Source organism: Salvia splendens, chromosome 5 (assembly GCF_004379255.2).
Source record: "Salvia splendens isolate huo1 chromosome 5, SspV2, whole genome shotgun sequence".
Classification (NCBI taxonomy): Eukaryota; Viridiplantae; Streptophyta; class Magnoliopsida; order Lamiales; family Lamiaceae; genus Salvia; species Salvia splendens.
Genome location: NC_056036.1, coordinates 32,996,542 through 33,022,844, shown reverse-complemented (window position 1 = coordinate 33,022,844; position 26,303 = coordinate 32,996,542). Strand labels below are relative to the sequence as shown.

The following is a 26,303-nucleotide window of genomic DNA, read 5'->3' as shown; positions in this document are numbered from 1 at the left end:
GCTCCCGCGACGTTTGACGCAAAATCTACGAGTTAAGGAACTTCGTCCTTAACAACATGTCTGTAGCATTTTCCTCAGTAGATACTTTCTCAATTCTCACCTTCCCCTTGCTTACGCATCCCTGATAAAGCGCAACTTCACATCCACATGTTTAGATCTTTCATGGAAAGTTTGATGCTTAGACAAGCATATTGCGCTACTGCTGTCACGCCTTACTGTCACTGCCTCTTGATTTACTCAGAAGTCTGACAATATCCCCTTTAACCAAAAACTCTCTTTCACAGCCTTTGTCATGGCTATGTACTCGGCTTCGGTAGTAGATAATGCCACAACTGACTGTAAATTGGACTTCCAGCTCACTGCAGAACCATAGAGATAGAAAATGTACCATGATTGAGATTTTCTTGTATCCTGACTTACAACAAAGTCTGAGTCACAATATCCCATCAAAGCTTCTCCATCGACCATCTTATTACCATCAAACAATATACCATAATCAGTTGATCCTCTGAGATACTTCACTATCCACTTGAAACCATGCCAGTGTTCTAACCCCGGATCTGCCATAAACCTGCTAGTGACACTGATTGCATGACTATTATCTGGTCTTGAGCAAACCATTGTGTATATAATGCTCCCTACTATGCTAGCATAGGGTATTTTCATCATCTTTTCCCTCTGCTTATCAGTCTTGGGGCTTTGTGCAACAAATAGCTTGAGTTGCTGCGACAAAGGGACTGACACTTACCTGCTATTGTCCATCTGGAATCTCTTCAAGAGTTTGTTTATGTACTCCTTTTGTGTGAGCCATAACCTTTTCTCCTTTCTATTCTTGATAATATCAATTCCTAATATCCTTTTTGCATTCCCCAAGTCCTTCATATCAAACTCAGATTCCAGTTACTTCTTAATCTCTTGCACCTTTGTCAATGTTGCTGCTGCAATAAGCATATCATCTACATAGAAGAGTAGATAACCAACAACAATTCCTTTCTTCTTCTTGATGAAAACACAGTTATCATAGCATGATTTTTCAAAGCCTATTCTCTGTATGAACTCATCAAATCTGATGTACCATTGTCCGGAACTTTGCTTCAATCCATATAGACTTCGTTTCAATAGGCAGGCCTTATCTTCATCTCCTTCTTAACAAAACCGTCAGGCTGCTCCATCAATATTTTCTCTTCTAACTCTCCATTCAAGAATACGGCTTTTACATCCATTTGTTGTAACTCCCAATCCCTTCGAGCTACAATTGCCAACAAGATCCTTATAGAACTATGCTTCACAACCGGGGAAAAAATCTCATTATAATCAATCCCTTCTTTCTGTGTGAAACCCTTTGCCACAAGCCTTGCCTTGAACCTCACTTCATTATTTCTGAATGCCTCAATCTTCTTCTTGAATACCCATTTACAACCTATGGGCTTTTGGTGATTTGATCTTTGAACCAGAATCCAAGTATGATTCTTGTATAGTGAATCTATTTCTTCTTGCATAGCCCTTAGCCATCTATCATTTTCATGACTCCTCACCGCTTCCTTATAAGTTTAGGTCTCATGATATTCAATTTCTTCAGCTACTGTGAGTGCATAATATAACATATCATAGTCACTGTATTTGGATGGAAGTTTAATATTTCTTCTTAGCTTATCTCTTGCTATAATATGACTTTTCTGCTTCTCACTGCTCTTTTCACCATGAGAAGTCCTCTGCTTCTCACTGCTCTCTTCACCATGAGAAGTCCCTGGTGTATTATCAGTGAATACCTCATCTTGAGCACTGCTTCTTCATTTTCACCCAGCTCCATCTCAAACTAAGTGTCCTCTGACTTTTGTCTCAAAAATGGCATTTCATCCTCTTTGAAAACAACATCTCTGCTAATCACAACCTTTTCCATACCTTTCTCTGTGCACCAGAGTCCATATCCCTTCACCCCCTTTTGATAACCCAACATCAACATCACATATTTGAGAGCCCTGGGATCCAACTTGGTTTTCTTAGCATGTGCAAAAGCTCTACAACCAAAACTTTTCAATCTAGTGTAATCACCAGCAGATCCATACCATCTCATATCATGTGTTTCATTATCAATGGAAGAAGATGGACATTTATTTATCAAAATCACAGCAGTTGAAGCAGCCTCAGCCCAGAAACGTTTAGGCATACCTGATGAAATCAACATACATCTGAGCCTTTCAAGAATGGTTCTGTTGGCCCTTCCTGCTACTCCATTCTGTTGGGGGTTGTGTGGCACGGTTCTATACCTCTTAATTCCTTTCTTCTTACAGTATGCATCAAAATCAGATGAGAGAAACTCCAATCCATTATCAGTCCGGAGGCATTTCAAAACACAGCTTTTCTCATGCTCTGCCTCTATGCACCATTCTTGAAACTGTGTAAATGCCTCTGATTTTTCCCTCATCACATATAGCCATATCTTTCTACTGAAATCATCTATGATTGAGAGAAAGTACCTGCCTCCACCCAGACTTTGCACTGGTGATGGTCCCCAAATATCAGAATGTGCATACTCTAGAGGCCTTGCTGATGTGTGTTTCCCAGTCCCATAGGGCAACTTCTTGTTATTTCCTAAAATACATTCTTCACAAGATTTCACGTCCTCAGCTTCTAGATTCCCTTCAAAGATTATCAGTTTTCTGTTGGCAAGCTCTTTCAATCCTGCCTCACCCAGATGTCCCAATCTGTGATGCCAATCAACAACACTCAATTTTTGCACTGTATTGACTTGTGATGCATCAACAACTCTAGCTCTGAGATAGTAAAGATTGTTGACTCTTTCAGCAGTCATCATGGTCTATTTACCTTTCATAACCCTCATAAATCATGCAGCTAAAATAGATGAAGCCCTTTTTCTCCAACATTTCCAGAGAAATGAGGTTCCTCTTGATTGATGGAATGTATCTCACCTCTGAGAGCACCCTATGTGAACCATCCTCCAATATCATTCTGACATTTCCAATTCCCTTGACATGGCAGACTTGATTATTCCCCAATAAGACTGTTCCACTGCAGTCTTGGAGATCATTGATCCAGCTTCTTCTTGAGGTCATGTGAAAACTGCAACCTGAGTCCATCATCCAAATGTCCGTAGTCTTTTCATCTGTCACATTCATTGCTTGAGCCAATTCCATTTCTTGAGTGATATCAACAGTGTCTGGTGCTTTTTCACCCTCAGCCTGCTTCTTCTTCCAAGCATAGCAATTCTTTTTCAAATGCCCAGGCTTCTTGCAGTAGTGACTTGACCTTGTCTCCTTCTCTTCTATTGGTTTCTCCTTCCATCCTTTATGCTTCTTTTGGAACTTTTTCTTCCTAGATTTCTTTCCATCTTCTCTCACATTCAAACTTTCATTAGTTGGATCACGGGATTTCTCAACAATTTTATGAAACTCCTTCATTTTTAATGCTGAATGAACCTCCTCATAAGTCACCTTGGAGTCTCGGCGAAGGAGTATGGCATCTTTGAATTGCTTAAAGGCCTTAGGCAGTGAATTGAGTAGGCATCCTTTGCCGAACCACGTTACTTCCTTGTGTGCTCATTTTCTTGCTTTCGAGTGTTTGTGTGATTGATCGGCGGCACACCATAACACTTCACTTTTTTTAATATTTTATTAAGGCGCAATGGTATTTTTCAAGGAGATTAATCACCATATCCGACTAACTTGCATGCCTTTTTACTAATCCTACTTAGCACAATTAATAATGTTTATAGAAGAGCATAAATCTTATGGAAGTTCATGAATATTATTATTTGATTAATTGTACAATTATTTGTTATGAAAACAATAAAAATTGCTAAATGGACTTGGTTGCCAAATAAAATCTCCATCTCCAACTAAAATTGTGATATACTAGTAAGTTTTAATAGTATATAATTAATTATACAATTATTTGTTATGAAAACAATAAAAATTGCTAAATGGACTTGGTTGCCAAATAAAATCTCCATCTCCAACTAAAATTGTGATATACTAGTAAGTTTTAATAGTATATAATTGGTAAAATAATAGAAATAGAAAATAAAAAATAATTAAAATATTATTGATAAAAAATAATTAAAATGAAAATATTAGTACTATACACTGGATGATCATCTTATTCTACAAAATACAATCACAAAAAATACTTTTGAAACCCTAGGATTCTTTCACTGATTCGTATCTCGAAATCTCCAGATTCCACCTTCCCTTCTTCTCCGACGATATCACAAATTGCAATCCCTCCCACCTTTTATCTCTATCACTATCTCTCTCTCCACCGTCGTTTGTTACCGCCGCAGTAAATCGGTCTTCGCCGGCCACCATCACTCACATCTCATTCTGCCCAACATACCGAGGAGCTAAGGTCGTTGTCTAGTTTTCTTGTTTTGCTCAATCACTGCATGTTTTAGATCATTGTTGAAATTTCGTGTTTCTCTATTGTTTTGGCTGTATTAATATATATATATTTATGTGTGAGTGAGCGTGGTTGTCTCTCGCGTTTATGAAATACTTCATGTGAGCTAATCAAATCTTATTAAAATTTGTTTCTGGAACCAAAAACAAATAAATACTCGCAAGCTTATATTTGGCATATAGATATTAGAGATTAGAGATTATGTTTTCATATACTTATTTTTCTTCTCATTTGTTTGAGTAAATATGGCTAGCTGACATTTTTCTTCGGGTGGATTTATTCTTATGTTTACATATTAATTGTTTCACCTTCTTCTTAATGGTATTTTAACCTGATAGCTTTTATTTGTCTTCTGAGTAGTGTCATGTTTGTTAAATTGCATTTAGCTGTCTTGGCTGGAGATTAACTGCTATTTAGAGCTTCCGTGGCTCTTGCTTCCTTGAAAACACACAGAGAGGTACCCGAACACTTACCTGTCTCAAGCATGAAATAAATTACTGTAAAAACATATTCCTATTCTATAGTAGTCAAACTGTATAGTTCACACTGGTTGTTGAGTGCTGACCTGATTGGCCCTGAGTCCTAATTTCTTGTCTCATTTAAAGTTCTTGAGTCTGAGAGCTCTGGATTCATTTTTGTTGCACCCAGTAACAATGGATTTCTTCCATCTCCAGTTAAACTTCTCGACTAGTGTTGAATGGCCATAGAACAAGCTGAAGTAGCTTCCCTATGTTGTATGGCACAAGCTTGATCATTGTTAAATGTATTTCTGACTAACGATTTCATGCTCCTAAAATATCACTTGAATATTACCTTTCAATGCTACCTGTCAGGGATGGGAAGATTGCTCAATGTTGACAACAATTGATTCAGCATAGGTAGACTTTTTTTTTACGTTTCCTGGAAAATGGTGTTAGAAGATGCAAAGATTTGATTCAAAGGTACCATGTGAGTAGTACACTTCTCCTTTGCAGTCATAATAATCTTTTGCAATTTCCGGATGCAGGCACCATATTTGTGCCGAATCTTGTGTTCTAGAGTAGTATGCTCTCTCTCTCTCTCTCTCTCTCTCTCTCTCTCTCTCTCTCCTTTGTAGTTGAGGCTCTTAGCTTCTAGGATTTTGATTTTTTTGCTGTTTTTGGGCATTATAGGCTAGAGATCTTTCTGATTTTAGATACTTAACATCAAATTGATATGGGCCACTAACAAAGGAAAGACCAAAAAAATGCTAATGCCAAAATTTTGCCCTTTCATTGTCCTATACTCACTCTCTCTCTAAGTTTCCCTCTCCTTCTCCCACCAGCAGCTTCTCACATAAGTATTAAGTAGTTATGACTTATGAACTTATGACTTATGAACTTATATTTGATGTGCTTTAATATACTCCTTTTCCTATTCTTTTATTTACTTTTATTGTATTAGGTATGATTTTATGGGTGTTTATGATTTACACCTTGGTCTTACGCCTCGGGCTGCCTTGTGGCGTGCAAGGGGCTACTGGAAAACGCCCTGGGCTAAAATCTATTTTAAAACTTTGGGGTATGCCAAACTTTCCATCTTAATAAACAATGGATTGGTCTTATTATCAATATCTATGTAGGCTAATTCTCAAAATTAATTAAGTAAATGACCTATAACTTATTTTATTTGCAATATTGAGGCGTGAAAGAAGTATTTATGTCTGATCATTTGACAAACTTTTTGGCTCAACCCTCACTTTAGTTTTCCTTCTGGTGTGATGCTGCTTCAGTTTTTCTAGAATAAAGTCCCATTTGAAGAATTGCTTTCTTTTGTACACGCATGATGTTCACTCCAATTTGTGTGCTTGTATCTAGTCTAATTTTTTCTCAAGCTTGATTTTTCTCCTATCTTCTCTCTTTTTTCGTGTTGATATGAGAGCATTTCTTCAACAGAGTTTGCTGACATGCCAGAAAATTCTGTGAATCCGGCTGCTTTTGGGGACAATACTAAATCAGGACCTGACTTTTTTGGGTTGTATAAGGGTGAGATTGATGCATTACTGTCTCAAGATGATAATCTTCTGCCCCATCTCCCTCCAGTTTCTCAATTATCTGGAGACGTTAAAAGGGTGGTTAGAGAAAAAGGCTCTATGAAGAAGAGTTGCCAAACTGAAGGAAACAACACTACTACTGGTTCTGCTCCATTGTTTTCTAATGGAATAGGAGCTCTACTTTCGGATTTCAAAAGGGAAAGATTACAGTTGTTGATCAACCAGAGTGCTTCTACTCTCACGCAAGAGATAGATGAGGTAATAATTATAATAATGCCCAATAAATTACTTTATTTTTAATCCTGTACATATGTTATACACTCTGTCCCAAATAAAGAAAAGATGTCCAAAAAAACTAAAAGTAAGAACTGTGCAGTATTTTGTGGACTATTCCAAAATAACCAAATGTACACTATTTTCTTGGATTGGCAGAGTGTTTAGCTCTTCATAATTTAACTATATGTTGTTCATGTATTTTATGTGTTTGTCCATAGTTCATAGTTCTCACCAAAAGATACGACTCACTAGATCCCAAAAATACTTATTCAACTCTATTGTTAATGATAAAGACCACTCCTGTTAAATTTGTTGTTTGACAACAGTTTCATTTTCATTTTGTACATGAAAATGAACGCTAAGAGGAAGTGTGTTATATCCTTTAGTAATCAGTCTTTAATCTTCTCTATTGCCCTGTTCCATTCCCTGGCTTGTTTCCAAATTGTGTTTTGCCTTTTCAAAATCAGATGGAGAATCCTGTCCTTTCTGTATGTCGGATTCGTTCATGCTTAAGCCACAAAGAAAAACTTCTAAGCTTGGAAGCGTCAACACATACGACAGATCAACCGCAGCATCCTAAAAAGAAGGCCAAAGCTATTCCTCCATGTGCGGTGAGCGTCTCCTTGGATATCACCTTGTAGCATGAATTTGTTTTGGTTTCATGTTGTATTCCGTAAGCTATACCATAATTGCTCTTTCCATGTATTTGAGCAAGTGTTATCAAAAGCGTGCCCGGGGCACGGGCCACTCGAGGCTCCATCGGAATCGCCCAAGGTGGATTCCCTTGAGGTGGCTAAGTCGAGCCAAATATAGGGGCAAGGGTTGGGCGGGCTGGTTCGTGCGTTTGCCAACTTGTTCAATATGAAGACCGTGTAGGCTTTTCCTTTCCTTTTAAGAATAGAGACACGGATGTCTTTACATTCATGGACTTTTATTTTCCCTAGGTAATTTTAGATAATCCTTCCATCCCAGCTAAAATGACAAATGATTGACATGAGATTTTAGGAGTTGTTGGTCATTATATTTAATTAGAGAGAGAAAAGAATTTAGGAGTTGTTGGTTATTATATTTAATTAGAGAGAGAAAAGAAGCGTGTAAGTATTAAATAGACAGAGAAAGAGAGTTGAATATTTTAATTGGAGAGAAAAAAATCGGTTGGGTGTATTAATTAGGGAGATTATTGCTTTGTTATTAGTGAAGATAGACTTCTCATCTTATCTGTGACAGACTATAAAGGAAAAACGTATCATCTAGGGTGGTACTTTTTATATTTTCTAGGTGCCTTTATATCTCTCAGTTTGATTTTTAAATTATTAAGTTAGACTTCTCCCTAGATGATTTTTTATATCTTTTATATTCACTAGGTGTCTCTCCCTCCTTCAATTTTATTTTAAAATTATTAATTTTGATTTTTTTTCTAGATGACTTTATATCTTTGTATATTTCCTAGGTGATTTTATATCGTAATTTTATGTTAAAGTTATTAATTCAAGATATATTGTTACTTGTATGTTAAATTTGCAATTTTAAAATTATACTCCCTCTTTTTCATTAATGTTGGAGCATTTCTTTTGGACATCGAGTTTAAAAAATTCATATTTTATAAGTTAAGAGGGGTGAGAATAAAGTAGGAGAAAGTAAAGTAAGATAGATAAGCGTGCTGTATTTTTCCAAAAAAAGGAAATGATCCAACTCTAATGGAACATCTCCAAAAGGAATATATGATTCCAACACTAATAGAACGGTGGGAATAAGTTTAAGTGAGAGTCCAAGGGAAAGAGAGTTAATTGAGAAAGTATATTTCTCATGTACTTTTCAAAAAAGTATATATACCTTCTTATAAAATGGTGAATTTGAAAAAGATATACAAAAATAACTACCATATTTACTTTTTTGTGTGGAGAATGAATAAACATACCTCTTCAATATTGAAGAAGGCATAATATCTTTTTAAATACCATTCCCATTGGAGGAGCTGTTTTTACGTAGAAGAGGTATATAAGGTAGTTATTTCTCTTTACCTCTTTATTTACCTCCTCTATTTACCTCCTCCCTTGGAGATGCCCTACGGCTACTTAGGCTTTATCTTATCTTTATTATAATTATTTTTTTATTTTTAAAAATATAAAATAAAATAAAGATGCAAGGCATAGGATATAAACAAAATTTGAAATCAGTTGTTAGTGCGCCCCGATTCATGGGGCGTGCGCCTTGTTGTCCCATGCCCCGAATTTTTAACCTGCCGCCCCTCCCCGCGCTCCTAACAACATTGATCTCCACTCTAAGAGCATTTCCAAGGGCGGAGGTAACAAAGAGGCAAAGAGAAATAACTATCATATTTACCTCTTTTTCATAAAATTCACTCTCCAATGGGAATGGTATTTGAGAAAGCATTATACCTTCTTCAGTTTTAAAGAAACTCATTCTCCAATGGGAATGGTATTTGAGAAGGTATTATACCTTCTTTAGTTTTAAAAAGGATCTTTACCTTTTTTCCACACAAAAGGTAAATTTGGTATTTATTTTTGTATAGCTTTTTCATTTTACTTTTTAAGAAGGTATATTTATCTTTTTGAAGAGGTAAATGGGAAATGTATCTTCTCAATTTACCTCCTCTTTCTATTGGAGATGCGCTAAGAGCATCTCCAAGTGAAAGGGTAAATGGAGAGATAAAATAAATACTCCCTCTGTCCCTGAAAATTTGTCACATTTTTCCATTTTCGTCCGTCCCAGAAATTCTGTCACATTTCACTTTTTACTATTTTTGGTAATGGACCCCACATTCCACTAACTCATTCTCACTCACATTTTATTATAAAACTTATACTTTAAAAGTATGACCCATACCTTCTAACTTTTTCAACCTATTTTCTAATTACATTTCTTAAAACCCGTGCCCGGTCAAATTGTGACAAAATTTAAGGGATGGAGGGAGTAACTAGCATATTACCTTTTCTTCATAAAAATTCGTCTTCAATGGGAAGATATTAGTAGCTTCTTTGAAAACATATATTTACCTCTTCTTCACACAAAACGTAAAAAGTTAGTTATTTTTATTTTCCTTTTAAAATTATCTTCTTTCTCTTAGAGTTCATTACTTTTTTTAGGAAGGTATAGTTACCTTTTTTTTAGAAGGTAAATTGGAAATATACCTTCTGAATTTACCTTTCCCCCTTGGAGATGCTCTAAGGGGTTGTTTACTTTCTGGCGCTATTACTTTGAGTGATATGGATCGATAAAAATAATTAAAGCTAATCCACTATTTACTTTAAAGGATTTTGATGAATTGATTGAAATTGAGTTTTTTAACTATCTTATCTTTCATATTTTCAGTTTTATAAATATATTCCATCACTCAGTTAATGCTCATTGTGTGATAGAGTGGTTAATGTCAAATAAAAGTAAAAAGTTACTAATCTTTTCTATTGCTTCAATTACTTGATCATAAACAAATTATCAATCTATTGTATTGCTCAGAATATACCTCCTAAAAATTGTAGATGCATGCTATATTTTCCGTCTGGAATCCCTCTTTTTTCATACCGAAAATAATCGAGGAAAGGACACCGGAACAAAGGACTTCCTACCAAGGGATGCACCGAAGATGTGGGCCCAAGGGGATAACAAATGGATAGTGGGCCTTATATTTAGGTTTGCCACCCAGCGTGTGTCATCTGTGGATTTTTGGTTTTAAAGGAATGGATTGATACCGATCTTACATCTGTTTTCCAAATGAAGTGTGGAGTAGCATATAAGTGGGAGTCTTTCATTTACTTCAATCATGGTTTTGGGCTAGGTTAGGGCTCCCTAATTTACAAGGGGCTACATGATGGTGTGACCAAAGGGATGGCACTAAAAATGTAGGCCCATAGGGAAACAAATGGTTTTTGTGGCTTGTATTTGGGTGTGCCACCCGGCGTGTACCATTAGGTTCAGAAATGGTATGGATTAATACGAATCCCACATTGGTTACGCATGAAAGTTTTTCATAGCATATAAGGGAGAGCCAACTCTCTGCCTACCATTGACCATGGTGTTGGATTAAGTTAGAACTCTCTATCTTATATATTTATCAGTTTTCTTGTCTTAGTTTTGCGCCATTCTTGATTGGTATCTCAAAACATACAGTTTCCCGAAAACCTCTCAATTTTGTCCGTATGTAGAAAAACTGTTCTGGTCATACATGTCTATTCCATTCATTTACAAATTTAAATATCGAGATCTTGTTTCAAAAAGTTCATATGTAGCTTCTTCTGTTTTTGTCCTTGTGGCAAACAGGATTTGGAAAGTGAACAGATCCAGCTCGATGATGATTTGCGGTTTATTTTAGAGCATGATAGCTCTAAGGTGAAGGAGCTCATGGAGAGCTATACTACTGAAATTTCCACCACGGTACTTGAACATGAAGTTCTCACTTCTCCCTATTTACAGACTTCTGAATTAGCAGAACCATCAGTATTGTATTGCTTATGGTCATTTTATTAATGTCTGATAGCTGCAGCACATGGAGACGAAGCTTGAAGAAATTTTGAATAGTGTAATGACCACATGCAGGTATATCATTAAATCTTAAAATCTAATTGCTCAAGTTGGTTATCATTATCTTTGCTAGTACTTCTATTTGAAGATAAAGAAAATCATAATTTTCTCCAACAGGGTGATGACACTTGCTGAGAAGCAAGAGCTTCGTAGACGGATTCAGAAGTTACCAGCCACGAGTCTTGACCGTGTTGTGGAAATCCTTGAACAGGACAATCCTTCACAGAAGTACTCGGGAAGCATATTGAATGTTGATCTCAGCGTATTGGTATTAGAAGTGAAATACTTACTATTTTCCATACTTGAATTGTACTTCATTTACCCCTCATCAGTGATTTCGTGGTCAATAATGTAGGACAATGTCACGCTGTGGAGACTATACTTTTATGTTGCGACTGTCGAAGCTGCAAGCCTACAAGTCCTCCAATGAGGCTGAAAGGCTGATGCCGAAAGTCTTTGAGGTTGAGCATTTTTAGTAATCCCTCACCATTTTGTGGAGTTGGTGTTGTCATAGTTGTATAGAATTTTGTGTGATAATGTACAGCTCATGTTGGGTTCTAGTGCTGAAAACATTGAAGCTCATCTTTTGTGTTTTCTATACATGCGCATATCACTTATGAGCGTGTGTTTTCTTTGGTTGCAAAGTAGATTTAAAAATGGAAAAATATAAATTTCTTTTGGACGGAGATAGTATATACTCCTTCCATCTCTGTCCTATTTTGCCATTTCTGTTCTATTTCTAAAGGTACTTAGGTCTTATGTTTTACTACTAATTTATTTTACTTACATTTTATTATAAAATTCGAAAGTAAGGCTCAGTAACTTATTCAATTTATTTTTCTTTACATTTCTTAAAATCCATACCAAAATTAAATAGGACACTTAATTGGAGATGGAGGGAGTAATAGTATGATATATGCATATGGGGATTGGATTGTTATTACGTCGATACGATTAAAGCTTAATGACATGAATACGTATACACACAAACCTAACACATGCACCACTCATCTGAAAATTACATGATTATGTTTGTGGTTATACAACTTGGTAAAAATGTAACTTGATTTTACCAGATAACGTAGGCATACGAATACTAAAGTACAGGCGTAGAGCATTCAGTTTGTGAATTGATATCATTCTAAAGATTTAAATCCTTTATCCACAATTCACAATATGAAGAATGAATTCCATCCATAACTTGAGAAAATTCTAAGGGCTTGTTCGATGGGAAAGGAAAATGAGTCCCGTCAATTCTGTTATTCCCAATTACGTATTTTTTTTTGTTTGACCACAGCCCATAGATGTACCGAACACGCCTTTGACGGAAGGGGTTGTGAACCCGTGACCTTAAGGTCACCACAACTCCACGCTGCCAACTACGTTCCAACCCTACCTCCTACACTTGTGATTGTGAAAACAACGACAACCCTAGAAACTACTACTAACTCATTAAATCCCATTTTATTGTAAGATTAGATATGGGAAATAAATAAATCAATCTGTATTAAGTAAGCTGACAAGAATATGATGAGAGTTGAAAACAAAAATTGGAGGTGAAGATGGAGAAAATGTGTGAAAAGGCAATGTTACTAATACAAAAAAATACATAAATAAATAGTGGATTAGGATTAGAAGGTGCGTCTCGGTCTCTCCTCAGCAACATTAACTCTAATTGCACGCCCATCCAAATTCTGTCCATCAAGAGCAGCTATAGCATCATTCAGTTCCTCCTCGCTCGACATCGTCACAAACCCGAATCCACGGGACCTTCCCGTCTCCCTGTCGAATACCACTCTGGCATCAACGACTTTGCCATGCTCGCTGAAGAGCTGCATCAGGCGAGCATTATCCACCTGCCATGGCAAGTTACCAACATACATCCGGAAGGAAGGCTCGTATGTTCTGACCACCCTTTCCGGCTGAGAACCTCTTGGAGCCGCCTTGTTCACGGTCAATAGTCTTCCGTTTATATCCTGAACAAAATGTGTTATCAGAGGCAAGACAACTATTTTCATATCTGTTGACAATAACAAATAAATCCTCAAATCATGACCGAGGCAACATTTTCATGGCATCGACAGTCCCTACGTACGAAACCTTCACGAATTTCTTGATAAATCAGTAAATACAATACCATACCATACCAAAATGGTTAATTTAGTTAGACATACTAATTCGTAAGCGACATAGAAATTGATTCTGAAATCTCAAAGAAAAGTAAGTGAGAATATGATGTTTTGCCAAGCTTAAATGAACATTTGGACTCCATGAAAACATTTGATTCTCGCCTGCAGTGAGTAAGTAGTATAGCAAGTAGAAGTTAGGTATGAATGAACTCACATAGCCATTGAACATCTCGACAGCTTTCTCGGCTTGTTCCACCGTGCTCATCGTCACAAATCCAAATCCCCGGCTTTGATCAGTTTGCCTATTGTAAATCACCTACACTAGCAACACCTGATTAGATGCATTCACACCCCAAATCCCCTATTTTGATGGAATTAACACAATGTGAATTACCTATAATAAGAATGACCTACATATGGAGTACCACATTAGAGTTGTACTCCCTCGTCCAATTCAAGATGTCTGAATTTCCTTTATAGGTTGTCTCATTCAAGATGTACACTTTTTATATTTGAAAATAAATCTATCTCTCGTTAAAATATTTAACTACCTTTTCTCTGAATAGTTATTCATCTATCAACCTCTCCTAAAATCTCTCGTCACTCAAGAATATGGACGTCTTGAGTGAGAAGAAAGGTTGAATTCTTTCCATTTCATTTTTTTCCCTTACGAATAGTGAATTCAGCTCAATTTTACACTAATAGGATAGGAGTAATGTTTTTCCATCAAATTTGGATAAGTTTTTTCAAACATAAATGCAAGTCGGGTAAAAAACGAATTGAGTGATTGAATGAAAAAAGGCAAAATAATACATACCTCAGAAATCTCGACCACTCCAGCTTGATCAAAAAGCTGAGCCAATTTCTCACTGTCAATGTCGTAAGGAAGATTTCCGACGAAGAGCTTGGCCGCCTCCTCAATTTCCGATTCGACGGCGGTAGCACTAGCAGCTAGGCCTTCATCACAATCGGAGGTCTCAGCGACTAATGGGACGATTCTGATACGCGAATTCTTCGATTTGAGCTGAGGGAATTGGATTTGCCACCGAGGTTTAGAAATGGAAGCTATGGGGATAGTTGCTGCGCAACAGCATTCCAGCAATCTGAGGTGGATAGCAGTTGCACAACTCATTTCAAACTTAGAGAGAGAGATGTTGAAGATAAGAATTTCAAACCATGGCACAAATTGGTTTGCGCTTGATAACAAACCTCACACCAGATATTCTTCTTTGTTTTTTTCTTTTCTATTTAAGTAAATATTTTACTCCATATAATACATAAAATAATAATAAGATATAATCTATGATTAAGGCGTGAGATTATTTAGTACGAGAACTATTCATTTAGGATTAAGTTAATAGATTCAATTTTATAAACCAAACATAAGACAAATTTAATTATGCATATGATTTTGCCAACCGAACACCCCGAAAGTGAGATTAATATTTCATCTAATTTTTTCTGCCTATGTATAATAATTTCTCAAAATTTGTACTCAGACCATCTCCAATGGTACACTAAAATCTAAAATGAGATATGTAATTAGCTCCAATAGTACTTCAAAATCAATCTCTTTTTTTTTTATTTTTGAGTGAAAAATGCCTAATTTTAGGTTTACACTAAACCAAAACAAAAAACTTTTACAAATTTTGTGAACAAAAATGGCATAATATAAGCATATTTTTTAAAGTTTGAGTTTAGTATAAATGGTTGAAGTAAAATTGATGTGATAGTTATACTAAAATGAGTTTGTGTTTAGTAGAAATGGAGTTCTGGAGATGCTCTAAGTCAAATAAAATTTTTAAATCACATACTAATAAAGTATATAATAAAATAAATAAAGGATAAAGCAGGAGAAATACAGATTATTCTTAAAAAATACTAGTACTATTTAATTAAAGAATTGAGTCTTTTGAAATTAATAATAAAATAAAAGAAAAAGTTAGAAGTAGGTGATCAAATTATTAAGAGAGGACATAGTACTCCGAAGTAAAAGAAAATTTAGGATAGATTAATAACGTAGTATAATAGTAGTCACGATTGACGGATTAAGTTTAGGTCTAAATTCATTTTGTATATAGAAGATTCACTGTTGGATGCACCTACCTAAATTGATATTTTTAATTGACCAACATGACTATCTAACATTGGTTCACGACAATGTTTTAAAACCGGACCGGTAAGCGAATCGGTGAAGCTATTGGTTCATGGTTCAACCGGTCGGGCCGGTTTAATCACTGGTCGGACCGTTTTACTGTTACAAATATGTATAATTCAATTTATAATGTAAAATATAGTGTTCAATATAATAAATAATAAAATATAATCAATAATGTATCACAAAAACATTCAATCTTACAAATAATTAGTATATATACAAATATAAAACATTAAAATTTAGTGAATATAATAAAATATATAAATTGTTAGTTAGTGTGAATAAAAATTAAATATTTTACATATAAAAATAAACCAAATTTATATTAATTCAAAAAAAATGTATGTGGTGGAATAATCGAATACAAATTATTAGTTAGTTTAAACAAAAGAATACTTTAATATCAATAGTTAGACTACATAAATTAAATATACGCTATAAAAATATATATTTAGTAAATAATAAACTATAATAAATAAATATATTGAAAAAATCGAATCTTACTGTATAATATAACGATAGTAATAAGTGTTATAGTAATAATATAGTAACTAGGAAAGTATAGATAAAATTTAAAGGATGATAATTATATGTATCATAATAAATAATTACATAAAAATATAAAATAAATGAATTATTAGTTGGTTTAAATAAAAATATTAATATTCTATGTATAACATTGTTTAATGTTCTTATTTTTCCATGTGGGGCTTGTGGTGGAGTGGTTAAGCTCTTGTTAATTGGAGTGGATGTCATGAGTTCAAGCCCTTCCAACAACAAGTTTTTAAAATTTTGAACACAAAAAGTAAAAACCGGTTTCCGGTTTCCGGCCAGACCGGTCCAACCGGCCGGTTCAAACGGTTCTCGGTGGCTCAGCCTCACACTGATCTAAATAGGTAAACCGGACCGGATTATCTACTGGTTCGCGGTCAGACCGGTCGGACCGGCCGGTCCGCTCCGATTTTTAAAACACTGGTTCATTACTAACTAAAATAAACTTGTCTTTGAAATTTTTAACATTAAAGCAGTGAAGGATCTAGTTTTGCCATTAAATACTAATAACAACAACAACAATAACGTGAGTCTTACTATTTATTAACACTACTTTAACTATTCATTCTTTCTACTAATTATGCATTAATTTTGTATCGAATAAGAATAAAGAGACTACAATTTTAATATTATTATAATGATAGTATTATTCATGCTCATATATAATAAATCTAAATTATTCCCATATGTACTTGGACATACATTCTCTAAATATATTTCATGGATATTAAATTACAATCCTCTGGGCTCTAATTAAATGTAAAATTTCAATTTATCTGTGAAAATCATTACCTATTTTTATATTTTTGGATGTTCATCATCCATTGCGTTGAATATTCAAAAATCGACTCTAAATTTCTTTTCTTTTTTTTCTTCTCCAAATTTATAGCTTCTTCCTTAACAAAAGAGTCGTTGTTGATTGCTTCACGGAATCCACATAAATCCGACGCTAAGGAAAAGAATACTACTCCTACGCTCCACAATCCGCAGCGTCGCCGCCGTTGTAGAAGAATGTCGTACGACTACCTCTTCAAATACATAATCATCGGCGACACAGGTAGCTAGCTTTACTCCATCATCTGCTTCTGTGTTTTCCCCCAATTTCGTTTAACCCTAGCTCAATTTGGATTTTGATGCATCTGTAGGTGTGGGCAAATCGTGTTTGCTTCTTCAGTTCACTGATAAGAGGTTCCAGCCAGTGCATGATCTCACAATCGGAGTTGAATTCGGTGCTCGGATGGTTACTATCGACGCCCGCCCGATTAAGCTTCAGATTTGGGACACTGTAACACTTCTCCTCCTCTCACATTTGCTTTTCTGATTCAATTTCGTTTTATTTGTGTTCGTGCCCTAACTTGATTAAGTTCATTTTCATATACACGAATGAGTTGATTGATGTGTTATTACAGAGAGGTTCATGCGAGTGTTTGTTGAGATGTAAATATAGAGATGTGTGTGTTTCTGATTTGTGACTCTGGCTTTCTTAGAAATCTCCTCATTTGTGTAAGTCTTTGTTCAGGCTGGTCAAGAGTCATTCAGGTCAATCACTCGATCGTATTACCGAGGGGCAGCTGGTGCACTTTTGGTTTACGACATCACCAGGTAGAGCCGGCTCTGTATCTTGTTTATTAGCACTATATCCGATCATGTTCATGCTAGCTTATACTGTGCAGTAGGTTAAGAGTAAATTATGTTTGGCTGCACACACATTGTAGTTCCAATTTCCTCATCTGGATCAATCACTAGATCATATGTGTGTTAACATTTTCAGGGATATATGCTACTTGGCCTATCGAGGATAACTTGAGAGTTATATTGAAATTCTTCTTCTGTTGATTTCATGCATTCTCGAAATTCAATTTCCGTTTCCTAACTATACTTTCCGTTTCCTAACCATACTTTCCGTTTCCTTTACTATAGTATTCCATTCAAATACTTATATAATACAAACTACTACTTCCTAGGAGGGAGACTTTTAATCACCTAGCAAGCTGGCTTGAAGATGCTCGGCAGCATGCAAATCCAAATATGACTATCATACTTGTAGGAAATAAAAGTGATCTTGGTCATAGGAGAGCAGTAAGCAAAGAGGAAGGAGAGCAGTTTGCAAAAGAAAATGGACTTCTGTTCTTGGAGGCATCTGCAAGAACAGCACAAAATGTAGAAGAGGTACTTCAAAACCCTTGTATTATGTTACTTCCGCAATATGCATGATAGTGATTCTGGTTCCATTTTCTTCTTATTGTAATTTCTGTCTAGGCTTTCACTAACACGGCAACCAAGATACTTCAGAAGATTCAGGAAGGTGTTTTTGATGTATCCAACGAGGTTAGTCACTGATTGATGATGTGTTGCATCATTCAAGTAGGGTATGACTGATTGCCTGCTGTGTGATCAATTTTTATGGAGTAAATTGTCTTAAACAGGAAAACGGTACAGAAATAAATACCCTTTGAGTTCTCATCGTAGGCTCGTGGCTAAGACCCGGATAGGCAGACTAAGTTTGATTACTAAACATCCAACCATTATAGCACCACTATGAATCAAGACTGACTAAATCTGATATATGTAGCCTGCTCAATTTAGTTTAATAGGAAAGCTGACTAAAGGATGTGTTCGACAAAATTGCAGTCATCAGGTATCAAAATTGGGTACGGACGCACCCAAGGTCCGGCAGGCGGAAGAGATGGAGCTGTAGCTCAACAAGGTGGATGCTGCAGCTGATTGTGGATATATGTCATAGCAATTGTGGATTTAACTATTGTGCCTCTGTAATAGGCTTTGATAAAATATTTCTAGAACTGTACAGTCAGCCACCACGTAAATGAACTCTAATGAAACCAGCTTACAAAATTCATTCTATGTTGCTTCCATCAATATGTAATCTCGTAGATATATCGTTTGTCAATTATTAAGGTATTTGTTGAACTGAGGCAGCATTTATAGAAATATTATCCACATCTTACTAGATAATTTTTGATTGACAAGAGAAACTAAAAGAGGATACAAAGAGTTATTGATCCAAAACTCAAGATTTGCCATCCCTTTATATAAAATTGCCTCACTGCAGATGTTCTATGTTTTTTGGCAATAAATGAGTAACACAGATTTTTGATACATTACATAAAATAAAAGATTAGACCAACTAAACAAAGCATGAAACATAACTCTTGAGTGCTTGCAACCTCCAAAACTGCACTTGAGGGAACGATACCTCGCAAAAAGATGGTCGGTTTGTTTAAAGTCTATCAGGATGAGCCACCAAACACCTGAAATATTCACATTTGAATTCTAAATAAACATCAACCACGTACAATCAAGGATAGCTGAGAAAGAAACACCACTCACTCCTGCTAAGATGTCCCTCGATAGTTGGCCCTTGCTCTCTCCGGCTTCGTTCTCAGCTGGTCTTTTCTGAGGGAAATGGCGGACTACTTTTGGTACCATTTCAATCTTCTGTTTCTGCATTGAGAAACAAATGCAAGTGTTAACTATTGATGATATGCGGATTAGGAATCAGCCTGAAAGATGATTACCAATGGCCTTTTGGGAAAGTGAAAACATTATGAATGTGTATACAACAAAGAGATGCATTGTGTCATTACCTTCTTCAATCGTTCTCCAATCTTACTAATTGCTTTAGATTGGTCGACTTTGGAAAGATAAAAGTCTCGCTCTTTTTTGGCAGCGGAGAGTTCCAACACCAGCTTCTGCTCCCGGGTAGCATTCTTTATTTCTACATGACATTTATTCAGGTTATTTCATTTCATTCTTGAAGGCAGAGCACGTTAAGATAATAGGAGTGTTAAGTCAACTTACCCGTTTCCTCTTTGAGATCATCCCACTTGAATTTACTCAAATATTTGATATTCCACAGGTCATAGTAGATTGACGACCTTTTCTTTCCACCTAAACCAAAACAGGGGAAGACGTAAACCATGATGGGCAACTGCAATCCTAACAAATACGCCACATACAAATCCTATTCACGCTACATCCAACGAAGTTCAAACAGTAATACTATAATTTTGCTTTGCATTTGGTGAAAATCTCTGCCTTTCCCCAAATTATCAAGTGTGGTATGTCAAATTACAAAATTCAACGCCGCATAGTTACAATACAAAATCATATAACCTCTTGAGTTAAAAGAGTTAGATAATAACAACAGCAATCAACAGACATACCAATTTGTTCACCATTCAACGAGCGCGCAACTCTCTTAGCAACTTTCTTGTCAATGAACTCAACCCACCTGCGAGAAACATTATATGGAGCCATTGATTTTTCGAACGAGCAATGTTCAAAGACACAGCAATGTGAAGAAGGGACGCTACGACACCCTCCCCCCTGGCAAAAAAAGGAATTTGAAACACAAGACACAAGCAAAATCATTAAGCATACCCCTCTGAAAACTCTTGCCCCCTGAATCCACCAGCTTTTTTCCGGCGCATTTGATTAGAAGCATCTGCAATCAGAAGAAGGAAGAATACAGAGAGAGATAAGAAATCAGCATCAATTGATGAAGAAGAAGACACACACACACATGCACAGGCATAAGAAGCTTTGGAATTGTATCATGATAACTCAACAAAAATGCTAATGGAATTTTTTTTACAAAAGCTGCGATGTCTGACCTTCTGGAGAGAGATAAACTCGGCCGATTTCTCCATAATGCGAAAGAATTTGGCGAAGCCGCAACGGATTCAGGTGCGGAGGCACCCGACTCAAATAGCAAACGCCGCGCTTCTCTGCTTTCTCAGCTTCCTTCAATAGCCGCTTCCTCTTTCTCTCCCTCCGCCTCTCTCTCATCAGGGCTTCTTCATCAGAGCTCGCGGCATCCCCACTTTGCACACGCTCTACCTCTGCCACCGTCTCCTCCTCCGCCATCGTGAAAAAAAATCAACTTCGGCTTTCTTAATCCGCTGCTACACGGCAACAAACACAAAATACCAAAACAGACGCACAACAAGGTGAATTCCATAAGCTACAAGGAAATTTTAACCTAGCAGAAAATTACTGAAGATCGAGAGGATGCTGTGCCTTTATGGAAAATTTAGAGCTGATTAATTACCTTGAGACCAAGAAACAGAGAGAGAAATCTGAACTAAGAGTCGGACGGTGCAATACGGCTGCTGTTCGGCGGTTTTCTACCGTGGAAGCCGGCGGTGATGGGGTGGTGTTGCCCGGAAATACGAGGAAGAAGGAATTAGGGCTTTGGCGTTTGGGTTGTTTGTTTATATATTTATGATTTAAATACTCATTAACAATTAAATTGAACTACATATAATAAGATGAAAATTAATTGTGGTGTTAATATGGTGTACTTTTTTGTTAACTTACTAATTAATTTTATTATAAATTAAAATATAAAATTATATGCTCCCGTCCTAATTAAGTTGGTCCCCTTTTATTTTTGGAATGTCAGGATTAAGTTGAGCCATTTGACAAAAAAAACTAATATTCAATCACTTTTATTTTATTTCATCAAGTGCTTTATTTTTCCTACTTTATTCATTTTTCCAATTTTTTGATACAATTTCTTAATTATTATGTTTAAAATTTTTGACTCAATTTAGCTGGGATAGAGGGAATTATATTTTTATGAGGTTGCTACATTTGACACATCTTTTTTTATTTTTAGTAGCGTAGCACAATTGAGAAAATTTAATTTTTTTATTTAATTTTAGTAGCGTAGAACAATTGAGAAAAATTAATTTTATATTATTATTTCAAAAGTTATGAAATTAATTAAATCAAGTTTTGATAAGAAAAATAAAAAGAAGAAGCTCAACTCTCCGCAAGACGAAGCTGAAGCAAGCGACGGCTGGAGAAGAGGGGGGTCAGTCGGGCGGGGCCGAGCTCGGATTGGAGACCAGTTGACGTCACGGCAGAGAGGAAGTCGCTAGAGAGAGGAGACAGATGGATAAGGGAGTATGTATAGTGTTGGCAATTGAAACATAAAAAATGAATATAATAATATCCAACATCGGTGTACACAAAGAGCTTAATCCACTATATAAGTCTCATGGGCCTCTCCTCTTATCACCAATTGGTTTTAGGATGGAACTCATGGATTTCTATCATGGTATCAGAGCGGGTTAGGACTCAGAAAAGATATCATCATCGTCCTTGAAACCTTTCTCGCCCCTTTCCCGTATCTTCTCCATTCTTTTTTTTCTTTCCCCGAACCTGTAACAACAAACATGTCAGACCAAGGAGATCAGAAATTGATAGAAACTACCAACCAGTCCATGACGGACGAATTTGCCCGGCAATTCGCCAACTTCATGCGCAATAGTTTTGCGATGAATCAAAACCAAAACGACCCACCAGAAACTGATGTTGTGTCATACAAGATTGACACGCAGCCCCTCCACATCGGAGGAGATAAACTCAACGGAGAGAATTACGCTCTCTGGTCCATACTTATGAAGGCGGTAATAAGCGGTCGGGGAATGATATCTCACGTGACCAGAGTCCCAACTCCCCCACTGTGAACCGATCCAGCCTTGACACGGTGGCAACAGGCTGACCACTGTGCGTTCACATGGCTGACCCAAAACATTGAACCTCGACTAGTTGGTCGAATTTCGCAACATCCGACGGCCAAGCACATCTGGGATGCGTTGGCCGTCACGTATGGAAGCGGAGGAGACAGAATCCAGGTATATGATCTCCAGTTCAAGGCAAGCACACTGAGACAGGGGAACAATTCATTAGAGGAGATATGGAGCAAGTTGCAGGAGATTTGGATCTTAATCGAACACAATTGTGTGATAAGGAAAGATTGCAATTAGAATCAATCACACAAATTAGGAGATTGATAGAATATTGTATAATCAATGTCTTACCATGTACATTATCTCCTTAACCCTATTTAAAGGGTGCCCTTTTGTATAGAGAAACCATCTCATTCAATAAAAATCATAGTGTTCCCCTCTCCCTAAATATGTCGATCATACCATTCATCATGGTATCAGAGCGGGTCGCCGACTGTGGGTTATATTTAACTGACCCAGCAGTATGTCTGGGCTGAAACTGAAAAAAATGACTGACCCAGCAGTATAACTGGGCTGAAAATTTGGGCCAGTGGTCCAACCGATCGAAAAAAAAATTGGGCCGATTGTCCAATCGATCATAAAAAAGTCCAACCCCTCCAAGATTCACCTTGAAGGGTTTGAGGGAGAGTATTGCAATTGAAACATAAAAAATGAATATAATAATATCTCACATCGGTGTACACAAAGAGCTTAATCCATTATATAAGTCTCATGGGCCTCTCCTCTTATCACCAATTGGTTTTAGAATAGAACCCATGGATTTCTATCATATAGTGTAGGGAGAAGAATTACGAATGAGATAAAGGAAAAGAGAAAGAGGGAAAGAGGGAGGGACGGTGGTGCAGTAGCATCCAAAATTTTTTTGTCTGGGAGCACGATATTATAGTGATTCAAAACTTCAAATTCTAACCAATTCTTTTTAATTTTTTAACTTGTTTCCTCAATCAAAATTTATAATTTTATTTTTGTCACTAAAAACATCATAAAGATGTGCATTAGAAGGGAATTGGTAAATACTAAAAACTAATTATATTATGACGAAATAATATGAAATTAAAATATTATTAAAATATTTTTTTAAAAAAAGCTAATATGATGAAGATATAAATATATGTATGAATTGGGTGAGTTTCAAATGCATCAGAATACTTTTAAAAAGCTAAAATGATGAAAATGTAAAAAATGCCTTACAAGATTTGAAAAAAAAAAAATAAATAATATATATGTGAATTGTGTGCATTAGAATATTTTAAAAAACAAAAGAATAAAAAATTTAAAATGCATAAGATTTAATAAAACATAAAAATAAAGATTTGTCAATTAGATAGAAACATTAAAACACAAGATTTGTGAATACAAGAAAAAGAACATTATGTGCTGTTGAATGGGCCATCTTTCAAAATTAAATAGGTCTTTGGGCCATCTTTAAAAATTAAAATAGCTAAGCCCAAATGTTCTTTTAAACTATTTCTCAGGCTAATTTAAGTTGCTGGACTATAATTAATTAATTCCTAAGTTAAGGTTAATTAATTATTAAGCTTGGATTGAATTAATTTTCCTGGAATTAATTTACATATACTTACATAATTCAATTCAAGTAAATCCTTGGATTTACTCAGTTGATTAATCTCTTGATTATTTTATTTCCAACAATCAAATCTCAAGTTTTAATTAAAGAGAAATGGTTAATGATTGAGAGAACGAGATGATAGGGTATATATCGTAGGTGCATATCATCCGCTTTTATTTAATTATTTGCGTTAAATCGATTACTATCTTTTAATGTCCATCGCAAGGAAATTAACTCTAAGTGAAAAATATTGTTTTACGAAGTTGGAAGCGTATGAGGTTAACTTTTCTATCATACATATAAATATGGTAAAAATATAAAGTTTGTTTAAGATAATATTTATTTATGCATGATGTGATGATGTCTATCTTTTTGATGGATAAACTTGTTGAATGATTTATTTTATACTAAATGATGTCTATCTCTCAATAACAGCGAGAATAAAACATAAAATAGAACAATCACCAAAGAAATGAATTGGAATCTAATTGATGTGTTTATTCATTGCGCCCTGTTTGGGTGTCTATAGATCTAGACTGCTAATTCCACATTAGCAAGAGTTAAATAAAGTTTCCTTTTTTTTTCTTGCATCCTTTTATTGATATGCATTGTTGCAGTTACGTTTTGCACACAAAAATGATGAAACCTTAATATTTGATGTGGTATTTCAAGGAAAGGAGCAATGTCTTCTTACTTCCAAAGTTCCAATTCAATCTTTCCCCATTTACAAGAGAAAGAAGGGCAGAAATGGAGTGTGGGGATGGAAAAGATGAATAGCAGAAATGAGAAAGATGATGTGGGAATTTTCCATTTTCTTCCCTCTTTCTTCAAAAATTGTAAACCCAAAACTAGTGACTAATTAATGTACTAATATATTAAAATTGTTAATTTTAATAAAATATTGATAATTAGATATTTTTATAAAATACTATCAATATAATATTTTATAAAATTTAATTTTAAATAAAAATGATGAAATAAGTTGTGGCCGATTCGGGATGCATTTATTGCCGATGTTGTGGCTGAAATTTAAAATGTTGACGTGATAGGAGGAAAATGAGTTTTGGCAGATTTTGGGATGGTTTTTTCCACTCTGATTGTGGATGCCCTTAGGTAGGGCTGGTAAATCATACAGATTAGGTTGTTATAGGTCAACTTAATATCGACCCAACTCAATAAGTCCAAACTCGAACCTACCCCAAATTCAGCGGATTCGTATCAATCACAACCATTAACTTCGTGCGAATAATCATGTCATGTCAAAAAGTCACTCTCATCGTTAATATTAATAAGTTACTATACAAACTAGATTGACACGGTACAATAACGATCAGAACATGATATTACACGATGAAAACTTGATATTACACTATAAAATATGATATTACATCGTTAAAACATGATTAAAACTTTATCACGTTTTAAACTAAATAATAAAATTAAAGTTGAATATTTTTTTAATTGATAAATATAATTAAAATAATAATTTTGTTTTTTATCGATTAACCTCAATTCAACTCAAAATTAGTAGGTTCTTATTGGGTCGATCGATAAGGACCCAAATCCAATAAGGCTTGACTCAAATCTATTAATTTCATATTAATTCGTATCGAATTGGATCAAAAATGGCTAGTCCTACATTTAAGGTGACTTGTACGCTCAATCTAGTAGTGGGAGGAAACCATATGACCTTGTGTGCCTTTTCTTCCCAAACAATAAAATCGATGCAAAATTTGAGATGTAGAAGATGTACGGTCTCACTCTCACATTCTATTTCATGAATGATTTTACGCTGTCAAATATAACGACTTATTTTTACCAATTAATTAAAAAATATTCGACAGCCTTAAATTCCCACCAGCCTACTATTAATGAAAAGGAAAACAAAATAAAGTAGAGGGGGGGCCTTTGTTCAACTCTAGACGTGGACCAAGTAAATAAACTATACTAATCGAATTGGGATAATACTCAATATTCAATACCATCACAAACTTGGTTGGTTGTATTATTGTATATTAGGGCATAACCCAATACTTCCTCCTGTCTCATAAAAAAATATATGCCCTTTTTATTTTTTCCCATAAAAATTATA

At 35.5% G+C, this 26,303-nt stretch overlaps 4 protein-coding genes across 22 annotated transcripts; 2 read left to right on the top strand and 2 right to left on the bottom strand.

Moving 5' to 3' along the window:
* Positions 1-4,121: 4,121 nt before the first annotated feature.
* On the top strand, positions 4,122-11,859 carry LOC121805462. Of its 17 annotated transcripts, XM_042205317.1 has the most exons (11): positions 4,122-4,365; positions 4,777-4,873; positions 5,091-5,150; positions 5,250-5,364; positions 5,839-5,955; positions 6,330-6,685; positions 7,171-7,314; positions 10,982-11,095; positions 11,199-11,257; positions 11,360-11,510; positions 11,598-11,859. In XM_042205317.1, exons 4-11 carry the CDS (start codon positions 5,337-5,339, stop codon positions 11,670-11,672), a joined length of 1,044 nt encoding a protein of 347 aa, XP_042061251.1. In that variant the 5' UTR covers positions 4,122-4,365; positions 4,777-4,873; positions 5,091-5,150; positions 5,250-5,336; the 3' UTR covers positions 11,673-11,859. The 17 variants fall into 17 exon arrangements, with proteins under 17 accessions (XP_042061251.1, XP_042061249.1, XP_042061252.1 ...); XM_042205315.1 differs by lacking the exon at positions 5,091-5,150 and having other exon boundaries at positions 4,803-4,873; XM_042205318.1 differs by lacking the exon at positions 5,091-5,150 and having other exon boundaries at positions 11,205-11,257.
* An 865-nt stretch (positions 11,860-12,724) lies between these two features.
* On the bottom strand, positions 12,725-16,997 carry LOC121805459 (28 kDa ribonucleoprotein, chloroplastic-like). Of its 2 annotated transcripts, XM_042205309.1 has the most exons (4): positions 16,874-16,997; positions 14,189-14,474; positions 13,586-13,687; positions 12,725-13,218 (listed from the first exon to the last, which is right to left on the bottom strand). In XM_042205309.1, the coding sequence occupies exons 1-4, from the start codon at positions 16,900-16,902 to the stop codon at positions 12,874-12,876; spliced, it is 762 nt and encodes a 253-aa protein (XP_042061243.1). In that variant the 5' UTR covers positions 16,903-16,997; the 3' UTR covers positions 12,725-12,873. The 2 variants fall into 2 exon arrangements, with proteins under 2 accessions (XP_042061243.1, XP_042061242.1); XM_042205308.1 differs by lacking the exon at positions 16,874-16,997 and having other exon boundaries at positions 14,189-14,584.
* A 6-nt stretch (positions 16,998-17,003) lies between these two features.
* On the top strand, positions 17,004-18,938 carry LOC121805461 (ras-related protein RABB1b). The gene is made up of 6 exons (XM_042205313.1): positions 17,004-17,138; positions 17,227-17,366; positions 17,601-17,683; positions 18,046-18,250; positions 18,341-18,409; positions 18,713-18,938. Exons 1-6 carry the CDS (start codon positions 17,093-17,095, stop codon positions 18,803-18,805), a joined length of 636 nt encoding a protein of 211 aa, XP_042061247.1. The 5' UTR covers positions 17,004-17,092; the 3' UTR covers positions 18,806-18,938.
* A 159-nt stretch (positions 18,939-19,097) lies between these two features.
* On the bottom strand, positions 19,098-21,322 carry LOC121805460 (pre-rRNA-processing protein ESF2-like). 2 transcript variants are annotated; one of them, XM_042205312.1, is made up of 8 exons: positions 21,153-21,322; positions 20,716-21,006; positions 20,483-20,546; positions 20,266-20,333; positions 19,901-19,990; positions 19,687-19,817; positions 19,430-19,543; positions 19,098-19,350 (listed from the first exon to the last, which is right to left on the bottom strand). In XM_042205312.1, the coding sequence occupies exons 2-8, from the start codon at positions 20,966-20,968 to the stop codon at positions 19,330-19,332; spliced, it is 741 nt and encodes a 246-aa protein (XP_042061246.1). In that variant the 5' UTR covers positions 20,969-21,006; positions 21,153-21,322; the 3' UTR covers positions 19,098-19,329. The 2 variants fall into 2 exon arrangements, with proteins under 2 accessions (XP_042061246.1, XP_042061245.1); XM_042205311.1 differs by having other exon boundaries at positions 20,716-21,003.
* Between the last annotated feature and the right edge of the window lie 4,981 nt (positions 21,323-26,303).

Coding starts and splice junctions, on each gene's coding strand:
- LOC121805462 (XM_042205316.1), top strand. CDS start 5,337: ATGCAAAGATTTGATTCAAAGGTACCAT. Junction 7,315..10,981: donor AAGCTATTCCTCCATGTGCG/GTGAGCGTCTCC, acceptor TGTGGCAAACAG/GATTTGGAAAGTGAACAGAT. Junction 11,258..11,359: donor AGTGTAATGACCACATGCAG/GTATATCATTAA, acceptor TTTCTCCAACAG/GGTGATGACACTTGCTGAGA.
- LOC121805459 (XM_042205309.1), bottom strand. CDS start 16,902: ATGATGAACATCCAAAAATATAAAAATAG. Junction 14,475..16,873: donor ATCCAAAAATATAAAAATAG/GTAATGATTTTC, acceptor TATCCACCTCAG/ATTGCTGGAATGCTGTTGCG. Junction 13,219..13,585: donor TCGAGATGTTCAATGGCTAT/GTGAGTTCATTC, acceptor CATTTTGTTCAG/GATATAAACGGAAGACTATT.
- LOC121805461 (XM_042205313.1), top strand. CDS start 17,093: ATGTCGTACGACTACCTCTTCAAATACATAATCATCGGCGACACAG. Junction 17,684..18,045: donor TTGGTTTACGACATCACCAG/GTAGAGCCGGCT, acceptor ACTACTTCCTAG/GAGGGAGACTTTTAATCACC. Junction 18,410..18,712: donor TTTTTGATGTATCCAACGAG/GTTAGTCACTGA, acceptor ACAAAATTGCAG/TCATCAGGTATCAAAATTGG.
- LOC121805460 (XM_042205312.1), bottom strand. CDS start 20,968: ATGGCGGAGGAGGAGACGGTGGCAGAGGTAGAGCGTGTGCAAAGTGGG. Junction 20,334..20,482: donor GGGCAAGAGTTTTCAGAGGG/GTATGCTTAATG, acceptor TGTTTCTCGCAG/GTGGGTTGAGTTCATTGACA. Junction 19,544..19,686: donor TTGGAGAACGATTGAAGAAG/GTAATGACACAA, acceptor TTCTCAATGCAG/AAACAGAAGATTGAAATGGT.